At 36.2% G+C, this 12,008-nt stretch overlaps 1 protein-coding gene across 8 annotated transcripts in view; it reads right to left on the bottom strand.

The window, feature by feature from the left end:
* The window catches only part of Su(H) (recombining binding protein suppressor of hairless), a 697,852-nt gene that overhangs the window by 136,511 nt on the left and 549,333 nt on the right, over positions 1–12,008 (bottom strand). For all 8 annotated transcript variants that reach the window (XM_081762936.1, XM_081762937.1, XM_081762938.1 and 5 more), the window contains one exon: positions 4,013–4,186. In XM_081762936.1, coding sequence (XP_081619062.1) covers positions 4,013–4,018 — 6 coding nt within the window. In that variant the 5' untranslated portion in view covers positions 4,019–4,186. The remainder of the gene's footprint in view (positions 1–4,012; positions 4,187–12,008) is intronic.

Below are 12,008 nucleotides of genomic sequence, written 5' to 3'. Positions count from 1 at the left end.
CTTCAAATGTATGACATAAAATGTAAATAAGAAACGTATAACATGGAATACAACATATATAGAAAATATGTTGTTATAAATAAAAAATGCAGTATAAAATAATTATAAAACATAATGTTGAAGGACGAACTTTCTTAAAAAAACAATCATACTTGAATGTAAAAAATACTTTTAAAACAATTTTCCATTTATACAAGGTTACAAACAAGTGAGGAGTGCCATCTAGTAGCCACTATTCATCTCTTCGAACCAGAAAATTATGAATTTGACAGTAATATTTTTCGTATTCTATTCCTTTTTTTTTTTTTTTTTTTTTTTTTACTTATAACACTTTTCCCTCTCTGGAATGGTTTCAGTGTGTTATCCCCCACAGTAGATTGTTGAGATGGTAATTTATACGTATAGTAAATTCGTTTGAAATTCCTCCAAGAATCAATGTTGCACTGTACGTTTTTTTTTTTGAGTCAAACTTTCTAAATATATATACATACATTACAGTAAGAACTGAATTTTGTATTAACGCCTGACTGTCGTCGTTGTGCAAACATTCATGATGATATGCCGTAGGGAAATGAGTTACATTAAGGTTGTAAGATTTAATATCAAGTTTGAAACATCGCAAGTTAAAGAAACGCATGCAATAATAAATATCATTTGAAAATAATTTCGAAGTAAACTAGCTGTCACTACATTACTTCAAAATTAAACTTGCGGAATGCACAGTATGAGCGTAGCTCAAAGAAAATAATCAATAAGAATGGTCTTGATTCGAAGCTCGGACCATACACGTAGAAGTAACCTACATTAACCATTCACCTAACAGACAATGATGCACAGGGTTTGGCACTACTTTATCAGATGGTTCTAACAAGTGCAACCTAATTAACACAATAGTAACAAATTTTACTGCCCTAAAATGTTCTGAACAAGCAGAAGTTTATTATGCACATTGTAACTAAGTTACAAGAGGTTTATAACCTATCAGAACGGCGCATCCACCAAGTCAACTTTTGGAATATTTCATTAGGTTAGCTTTGAACGTAGCTAAAGGAAACATATATGAATGCGTACAGGGTTCTACGTATCAGAATGAATAAAGTCATGGTTCGATAACTACAAGATTCGCGGTTCGAAACCCGTGTCGGAAGTTGCAGATTTTTTAAATTCTTAATTCCTCAGTTCTCAAGATCTTTCTCTCCATTCGCAATCATCTGATGTTCTCAAAAGTGTTCTCCACCTTAATTCGATAACTGCCTAATGCGATCCTCGCAGTTCGAAACCTTCCCTTCTTCTGTTTCACAAAATCACAATTTTCGTCATAATACAAATGCTGTCCGATAATTTTCCCCCAGTTCTAAATCTGTGTATATAAACCATTCCTCTCTGTCTTCATATTTCAAGCTCTCGCTCTCTGTCTGTCACTCCCAATGTTGCCCAGGATCTCATATGGCTTGAGATCAAACCTTCGACTCTTCACGATTTTAGATTTGACTCGGGGGGGAGTCTCCGCCAACAGAAAAAAAATTCACTCTTTTTTTAGTGTATTACTATACATTTGCTCAAACAATATGTATTTATGAGGCTCAAGGGGGGGAATTATACCCTCCTGTCCTGCCCAAATGACGCTCTTGGAACATTTGCTTGCAATTACTGAAAAGAAATGAAATGAATCATTGAATAACATTCATTTCTCTCAGTAGATATTCTCGAGCTCTGGAAGTGCATTATAGACTTTAGGAAGCACAAAACTTACTCCGTTATTGGCAATTTACATTGATTTCTTAGGGAGCATATTACTAGCTCGCAGTCTTTAAAGAAGGGAAAGAATGAAACTAAAGGTATTAATGAAACTATGGGAAGATTCTGTGACTTCCTTTAAAATAGGCTCTTAAAATATATTTCAGAACAAAGGAATGAAAAAGACTATTTTAGAGCTATAACATTGTAAACTTGATTCCTGATTTTATTTTTTTTCGTCTGAATGGAAAGTGTACTACGTCACACACACTGCTTTAGACAAGGAAAGGTGAAGTTGGAGTTGGATCGTACTAGAAGCAACTAATCGATTGTGACATGTATTTCTGGATGCATAAGAAAACAGAGTTTATTATTAATTTGGACTTAGAATTTTTGTAACAATTTCTATGCCGCGAACTGTACAAGAAATAAAAGGAACTACAAAGTGGGTAATTGTTTTATTCTTCTTGCAGCATGTTAAAGCCACCAGCAATCGACCACTTGCCCGCGTAAACCAAAGGCACGCGCGGTAGCGACTAGACCAGTGACAAGTGCAATTTTGGTGTATATTTAAAAAATGCAAATGTGTTTATGCATAAATGTGTAAAAAAATATTTAATTCAGTTCGAGAAATCTGGATTTATCGATTTGTAATTTTGTGTCATAAAATCAATACAGAGCGGCCCAGAATTAGGTATACAGTCCCGTACTGATCGGTCATGACATTTTATGTAATTTACTTATTGTTATCCATACAAGTATTGACTTAGTTTATTTCTTATATGTTCTTAATTTATTTTCACTTATACCTTAAACTCGGAACAAATCAAAGCAAATAAATTCAACATCTTAATAAATTAAAATGTCATACTTAATCAATGCTAGTCTGCATACCTACTTTTGGGCCACCCTATATACCGGTGAATGTACAATAATTACAGATATTTTACAGAACTCATTTCTAATTTATTTCTTCTATATTTGTATAACCTAGGTCACGAGAAAATACATGAAACGGGATAATCAAACCGTTAACTTAAATTACAGCTTATATATTTTTACAATTAATTTTGCCATATCTTAGATATAGAGTAAAACAATGTTACAAGCAGTAATGAAATGAAATCTATAAGTTTTACGTCCCACAGACGTGCCGGTTAGACTAGAGGAAATGATGATGATGAGAAATGAATGAAATGGTAGAATGAAGAAAATGGGAGGAAATGGTAGAAATCCCAAGAAAACACACGCACACGGTGTTTGTCCACCACAAAATTGGCTCGAGCTGGAATCGAACCAAGAACCCCATTAGCCACAGGTAAAAGCTTTAACACTGAACCACCGCGGCCCCCACAAGCAGAAGGCTAATGTAGCTAGGATTGTTTTTTAGGGATCACTAAGAGGGAGATTAAAATTTTGAGCTCTCATTAGTGTTTAATGGGCTTGCTAAATAATATTAATAATAATAATAATAATATTAATAATAATAATAATATATTAATCATGTATTGAGCGGCCGTGGCTCAATTGGTATATCATTATCTTAGCATTAGGGTTTTCAGGTAAGGTGATGGATTCTATTGCATACCTAGAGAGATCTACATTGGGTGTTCTAAAGCACGCGCCCGTGCTCAACGGAAGGGGGATGATGCTAGAGGTAAAAATATACTAATATCGTATGACATTTAATCTCCCGGGTTTTGTTTCGGCAGCAGATTCCATTAAAAATATGAAATCAAAACAGAGATCACGCGCACCTTAGGTGAGCCTCATAATTGCCTTTCACGCAAGTAACATTCATACCATGAATATGTATGTAACTCGTTTGTGTTTTGCGGAACATTAATACATGTTCATTTAGTAGCACAAATTAAACACGTTCAGACATAAGAGTGTACCATTTTTGTTTATTGTCCCCACTTCTTTTCATTGTTTCCGTTCACATTCCTAGTAAATAACGTTTGCACAGTGAATTAGATACCAAAAATCGAATTTTGGTTTTGAAAACTGAAAACGAATTTCTTTCTTGAAAGCCAAAAATAATTTTAAAAACAGAAACTGAAAATCTGTTTTGATAATCAAAAATTAGTCTTGAAAATCGAAAGTGGATTTGGGGGGGGGGAGGTTCAACTTTCTCAAAAAAAGATCTTCGGCTTTCCGAAAAATCGACTTTCAACACCAATAGGATTTATATTTTTAAAACTGACACAAAAATTATGGAATACCAATTAATGTCTCAACTGTTATATTACAATAAGAGCTAAAAACATCCTACCTGCATATAGTAGCCGGATGCATGGTGGGGGGCGGGCGAGGAGGTGGTCGGCAGCGAGGGAGCGCCGCTGTAGGGGGGCAGGGGGTCCTGCCCGTTGACGCCGTGCCACACGTCGCCGGGGCCGTCCCGCTGCTCGTAACTTCCGCTGGGACCCAGACTGTAGCTGTACTGACCCTGGAGAAAAAGAGAACAATTAGTTCAGTTAACTGTGTACAATATTTAAATACACACAATTACAAGAATATGTCACATGGTGTGACTTAGTTGCCGTGCAGCCAAGTAAACAGAAAGAGAATTCTAATGATGCACAAAATATAGAAATTAAATGAATTCAAGTATACACAGTATTACAATTGGGTCCTCAGTCTAATGAGAAAGGACTATAGTTCATTTGACACTTGATGTTTTGCCTCTCAGGAAATATAAAATTATCAACACCCAAGGATTCAAGCTTCAGAAACTCTACACTTCATCAGTATATGCATGGACAGTGAGGCATGTACAGTCAAAAAACATGCTGATACGGGCACAAACGAATCTAAAGATTGTAACAGATAGTACCGGTACTTTATGTGATTGGTAAAACATTTTCCAGTAATCAGTCTCTCGCTGACAATGTTTCACCATTAAGTAAAATTAGGTCTACTGCATTTAAGAAGTTGAATACCACAGAGAAACACGTATTTTGCACTGAGGTCCAATGCTTTCGGTATTTATATTTATATAAATCTTACACAAGGTATAAAAGCTCACAAGGCAGGGTTTTTCCTAACACTCGTATCTGATATAATTTTCTAGTGTCTTCTAAATGTGTCAAGAAATTGGACTGTTTTCTGTTTTCAAAGAACCGTGTCGCCTTCTTTAAGTTACAGCGCAAACAAATCATTCCGCTCTTGCGCAGTGACAGAAAACATTTTTTAAGGAACCTGTACAGTAACTTCTGGATCAACCATGTTGTGAGCTAGCTTGTGATAGGAATTATGCCATTTTTTTTCAAGAAATAAACAAAGTGAACATGATTTTTCATTGTTTTCAAGATCTGTTCACCTATTACCCTGGTTATTTTATTCTCAAATAATAACTTTGCATTTTAACATTGCACAAAATTGACAAACAACTATGACTTTTTTTTCGTATGTTAATTTGTATTTCAGAACACACGACTGGATATAGTTCAAACGTTGAGAATTACGCACTCAAATAAGTGTAGCAATGGTGAAGAAGAAAACAGCACTTGTTCACTCATTCGTAATTTTCTTTGTTAATTGTACTTTAAGATATGTGCATTTCTTTACATGTTTGATCACCACGTTAATATAAAGGTCCATGCGAAGTGAACATACTATATATAAAATTTTTAAACGCACTGGAGAATATATCAATCAAGAAAAATGAGGCAGAAAAAAACAAGACAATCTATCTAGGACAGCGCACTAAATCAAATGTGGGACTTCTCATTAGAAAATGCATAATCTAAATTGTTCAACATCAGGTATTATGCAGTTCCAAGTTACTCGATAATCCTTACAATGATGTTAACAAACCGACTAGTTCTATGTTCAACACACTAGCATCCTATAGCTTTACGTTAACTTCGAACAAAATTCTTTCTTTAAAAAAAATGATTGAATGAAAAAGTGCTCAAAAAAGAATTCCATCAAAGTTCTTGAAAAAATTATCGAACTACGAGGTTGTCGAATTCCCCGCAGCTTCCTAACATCATCTCCAGAACATAGTGCCTTGTGCTAACAGTGGAAAAATTCTGAAGGAGCTGAAACGCCCACATCTGTTTTTCCCTACCTGTCGACAGGCTTCCCACTCTTCTGCCTTGAGCTGAGGCAGTGTTATTAATGACTTGGCCCTGGGTGCCGGGCGGTGTTGGCCCCCTCTGCTTCACGTCAGCTGCTCAAGTTCACACCGCACGCCCGGGTCAATCAATGCTTTCCAGTACTTCGTCGCCAGGAAGAGCTCTGCCGTAATCTGGAACTTGCTAATGGCCAATTTCAACGCAGTACACCTATCGATTGCCCACTCCTCTTGGTAAGCGAGTCAGTTTTGTACAGACTTCGATATATACACAGTACATGGCATGACAATTATTTTTCATTATAGTACGGTAATGTTCATTGTCGTGAAGATATAACAGGGAATGGTAATTGATATTACTTTAGATTAGAAACTTTGCTATGTGGAAACGTGAAAAGGGAATCCGCGTTCGTCAATTCCTGTTTCACCTAATATTAAAAGAAAGTAAATATGCAAGTAGGTCATGGTCAACGAATAACAGTAATATATACCGAATCACATTTTTAGAATAATACATATACTGAAGTTCTTGTTATAACAGAAAAAATATAATGTGTATACAGTCCACATAAAGCTAATGTTACCTAGTAAAAATACAGTGTTTCGCAATATACAGCAAGAGTTAATCCAAAGCATCTAAATATGTATGGGGTTAAATAAAAACTGTATATTACGCTTGCTTAGAAAAGGAATTATCACCTTTGAAATGCAAATTTGCAAGATCGAATCCTGGTGACTTAAGTTAGGTTCGTCGAAGTCACTGGATTTTCTCTAGGACTTCAGTGTTTCCCCACTTCATCGTTCTACTATTTTTCGTAATTAATTTGGATTTATTAATGTTAAAGCTGAATGAAAACTGAAATAATACAACTTTTTTATATATATACCTAATCTTTGAGCACTGTAATCGATACTTTTAAGACCGGAGTTTGACATTTCTATTATCCTAGAAGAAAGAGAAAATATTTATTCGGAACTGACTTTAGGTTCCCACGAGATTCCATGATTATCTATGGAAACACTGCACCATTTTGATAAAAACTTCTAGAAAACTGTTCCTAATAATCTCGACATGACTTTCTATTATTCTAGCGTAAATATTACGCTATTATACTTTAAACTGAGCCTGGTTTTATGCTCAAACTATGTGTATAGTGGTTAGAATAATAGATATACGTTTCTTTAAAATTCAACTTGAATTATAGCGGTGATGTAGTAATTATTACATCTTTTCTAAAGAAGTCATTAGTCGCACTATTGCTACCATCACTACATGGCCATCATCAGAATAGTCAAACAAAATGACGGTACGACGTTAGATAGGTCGAAGGGTTCCGTTCTCCTGACTTATAATCCCATGATAACCTCTGAAATCCCCGAAGTATGTTGTATACAGTATAAAATTGGCTCTACTGTCTGCGTTACGGATAGAAATTGAAACGTCCTGCAGAGCAATCCTTATGAACACTGAAGCTATTATTAACCTGCAGTGGTTCATAACAAACAGGAATGTTTAGATGGTAATTGTGACTACTTACTTTGAATACCTAATTCAATGCAGATATGAGCCATTGCCTATGGCCAGGCGCAGATATAAGGGGAGGACTATAGGGGATACCCCCTCCCCTTGGCGCGCAGGTATACACTCGATAAAATGGACTTTAATCCTACTTTCTCTACACAGGATAAAGCGGTAATCTATGGTTTAACCACTCCCTTGATCATATCCTGTATCCTCGCCTGCTTACGAATATGCTATAATGTATGTATATAAGTTTTCATGTAGATATTTTTCATATTGAAGTGTGACTCCTTCATACGCAAAAGTTACCAAATGGAAAGTATCAGAAACTTATGAACCCCATTCAATCTCTCTCTTCACCGGGTTGTACAGTTTCTAAGAAGGCTTTTTTTTTTTTAAGTTGGTAAACATGTTCAAGAATACCTAACTCTTCAACAAGACTTGTATGGTTTTCCTATTTAAAAATGAACTAAATTACCAAACTCAGAGACATTTTCATTATTTTAAACCTACATGGCACAAGGCTTGTAATTAGTTGATGAACTTCAAGGTTAATAATTTTATTATTATAGTGTGTAATAAGTCACATAATCCTGGATTTCATAGAGTTAATACAGAAACTACGTGGGATGAGTTTTTATTTGTGTGTGGATTTATTTATTTATACGCATTTCTGAGCATTATCCGATATCTATGACCTCAAGCCCATCACATACGAGGGATGACATCCTCGGCGAGCACATTATCCATAAAAGGTGGCAAGGAAGGAAGCGGTCTGGGACCTGTATTTTAGGTGCCATCCCGGTAGTTGGCTGATGTGAATGAGGAAAATCTAGGAAAACACTCAGAATGGTTGGCTGGCCTGAAAAAGCTGTTGCATCTTTTTGATCAAGTTTCCCCAAGATTTCCAGAAAATCTTGTCCTAAATATAGTCTATTTGAAAGAATACTAGTGAACTCGTGACTATTTCTTCAAAGGCATGAACCAGAGTCTAAAGATTAAGAATTTGAAGCTGTATGTAGTTGTCTATCTTGTATGCCAATGGTTAGTGTTGCTCATGATAAGAAATCTGCGGCTATTTCGTTTGGGAAAGATGCCGTTGAAAGTGTTGTGACATCTAGAAAAAGTACATTTGTTTCTATTGAAAGAGCTGTGTCTTGTATCTATTTTGTTACGAAAATTCTATTTCGACCCGTCTCGTGGGCAAAACTGTCCACGGTGCACTTTCATACGACCCTATTCAGGAACACATTGTCTGCTGACTGACTGAACACTCCAGCCTGCTTCAGGAACATACAAGGCGTCTCTGACATCGTATACGTGACCTTGGCCCAGGCATTGGTTCCGTTACAGAGTACGTTTGTTCATAAGACTTGAAAGAGGACATTACAATCGCACCACTTGATTTTTCCTTATATGGTTTTGCTTCGGGCAATAGCAAATATACATGTTCTGCTGTACATCGTGGAGCTGTCAACTTTATTTTAAAGATTTTCTATTCATGCTTGCACGTGAAATATTGTGATACCAAAGCACGGAGAAATACATATAGATCTTCGGTACGGAAGACCCAAGTCTGACTTTCGATGACAGCACGAGTTGTGAGAATCTCACCTTAACCTGTGAAGGAGGTTTCACGATGATATTAATGTCATTTATACATCATTTTAAAAAATCATCTTCAAACTTGCTCCGTACAGAGTTACATACGCTTTAAAGACCGATTTTGTTTATGTGATCTCGGTTTTACGAACGGAAAATTAAAAAAAAGCTTGTTACACCTCGTATAGCAAGTTCAATCCTGACTAATTCACATAAAATATTGATATTAAGTACTATACATATACACAGGGTGTTAATGAACTATACCCACAAACTGTAAGACATGATTCCTCACATCAAAATAAGAGGAAAATTTCATATGGACCTATGGTGAAAAGTGCATAATTTCAGAGCTAGGGCTGTCCAAAGTCGCGAAAAAGCTAAACTTCAATAGGCCCTATTTCGAATTCCAGAAACTGCGGATGGTGGTTCTTATCAGCGTAAAGGAAACCACACATACACAATCCAAAAGTGCATATTTCATCAATTGTCACTAAGTGTAGAGGGTATTCCCTACGGGGTGTAATTCTCAAATATGTTTTCAATAGAGTTTTCAAATATACCCTAATTTCAAGCAGGGTCCAAAGTAGGCAGGAGGTAAACCTTGACAAAAATGTACATCCAATGCTTCGCAAAAGGGCGGAAGTGTTAGGAACCAGCAGCTTCATGTTTCTTTGTGTTCGGAATAACATGTGATGAAATGTATTTCGTCACGGTATATTTCACATTTTTTTCACTTATAAACGTGAAAGAAAACATCGCACCATGCGTTTTCCCAAGTACGAGAGACCGTGCTGCTGACGGACGATTCTTAACACTTCTGACATCGCGCCAAAGGATTCCGTGTTCACTGCTATCAAGACATATCGTTTGCTTACTTTGGACCAATCATAAAATTATAGCATATCTCAAAATTCGGTTGATGGCATGTGTGGGAATTTCACCTGCAGGAATAATATGTACACACATTGAACATTAATGAAATATGCATTTTTGGATTGCGTATGTGTGCCTTCCTTTACGCTGATAAGCATCCACAGTCCCTCGTATTCGAAATAGGGCCTCTTGAAATTGGGCTTTTTCGAGATTTTGGACAGCCCTATCTCTGAAACTATGCACTTTTAGCCATAGGTCGATATGAACTTTTTCTCTTATTTTGATGTGAGGAGTCACCTTTTAAAGTTTGTCGGTATAGTGCATTAATACCCTGTATATATATTAGGAGATACCCCCTAACCTGTACTAAGCAACCAAAATTTACCACTGTGTCCACATTTCTCATCATAGTCATCATCAGTAGCATCACTTAAACTGTCACTATCTTCGTTCAAGTCACTCACTGACTCTTCGGATAACTTTCTAATTTGTAGTCGCGTGATGTCCTTTTCTTTGGCTGTTTCGTTTTTATTTTCTTGGGCGGGGCTTGGAAAGCTAAACGCTTTTTAACTATTTGCAATGATGAGGTAAAGGCCTGTTGTGATTAAGCAGCTTCTAAATCGTTTTTGTGTAGGGTGCTCGTAACTACTTTCGCCTCACCCGGCTTTCGACCACGTGTGTTGCGATGCTGTGGCTGTTGTGGTAGCAGACCAGTGATGCCAATTCCTTCAGAGCCGTTTTCCCTTCACAAGCTTCAGAATTTCCCTTTTCCGGACAAAATTTCCCTTCATCCAAACCGTTCAAGTACTTAGTAAACGTATTTTTAATCGTTTTCGCTTCCACCCCCTCACCCCAATCTTATAACCACATACAAGCAGATACCTGACAGCCTTCATTTTGAGCTTACGCAGAATTTAAACTTGATTTGTTGTTTAGGTATCTAAGGCGTCGCGATAGAGGAGGGGAAAGGATATGGAAAGGTGTAGGCCAGGACCTATGTTAAAGGTGCAATCTGTGCATTTGCCTAGTGTGACTGAGGAAAAACCCTATAAATACCTCGGTCAGGACGGACAACCTAAATAAATCATAAAAAATATAAAGAAATACTATGTAAATTTAATTTTTATCCTAGACATCATTATAGATTTTAATATTAATGTAACCTAAGGTAAAAGAAAATATTAAAAATATAAATATACATAATATTAAGTATATTTGGTATGTACTTACTTAAGAACAGCACTCCCATATTTACTGAAACGAATACGAACAGTTACAAAGAAAACTCTAGCTGCTACTGTCTTTGGCTGTACACGAGGAATGTTCATAAGCACAATACAAAGTTTAGAGATGCGGAATTCTTAAGAATTTATAATTCTGTGCGCACAGGCACCAGAAAATTTGTAAACTTACACAAACACGCATACACTAATGGCCCAGTATTCGCCCATATATACATTTTTCTTCTCTTACATCGACAAATCCTCTTCACAATCAATTTTCTGGTTGGGAAAAACATCTTCTGATTGGGAAAACCAAACTGTTACAATAGTTGGAGTGATAATTTAATTGAGAAATATTTCATCTTATTGCATTGCATTTAATTCCACAATGGGAAGATTAATTTTGATAAAAGATTTTAAATAAGCATTGTTGTAATGTTTCGATTTTAACTGAATATGTTAATCGATGTGTAATGTTGATAAATATTAACGAATGCAAAGCAAGATAACTTGTGAGAATATATGTGAAATATGTGCAGCTTATTATGTTTGGATCAAATAGGATGTAGAATTTATACTGAATTTTAATGAGATTAATCAGATACGTAAATATATTCAATCTATAAATGATTGAAGAGAGGTTCAAATTTCCCTGCAATAATGAGAGATTACAAGCAATTTCCCTTTTTCCTTTTTCTCCAAAATTTACTCTAAATTTCCCTGCGCCAAGGGAAATTTCCCTTCAGTTGGCATCACTGTAGCAGACTCACTACTTCAATCGCTACTGTAGTGCTGTTCTCTTCACTTTGCACTGTAGACGACACGGCGATTGAGACATTTGAATCAATAAATAATCTGTGAAAGTTTCATTCGAATCGGTTTACGCGTTCAGGAGTTATCGCGAGACACACAGACAGATACTGACACAGGCAAACAATACAAATGCCAAACGTCTCGACTAGGAGAC

Source organism: Thermobia domestica, chromosome 6 (genome assembly GCF_964235325.1).
Source record: "Thermobia domestica chromosome 6, izTheDome1.hap1.1, whole genome shotgun sequence".
Lineage (NCBI taxonomy): Eukaryota > Metazoa > Arthropoda > Insecta > Zygentoma > Lepismatidae > Thermobia > Thermobia domestica.
Note: the sequence above shows the minus strand (reverse complement) of the source record. Positions and strands in the feature narration are given on the sequence as shown.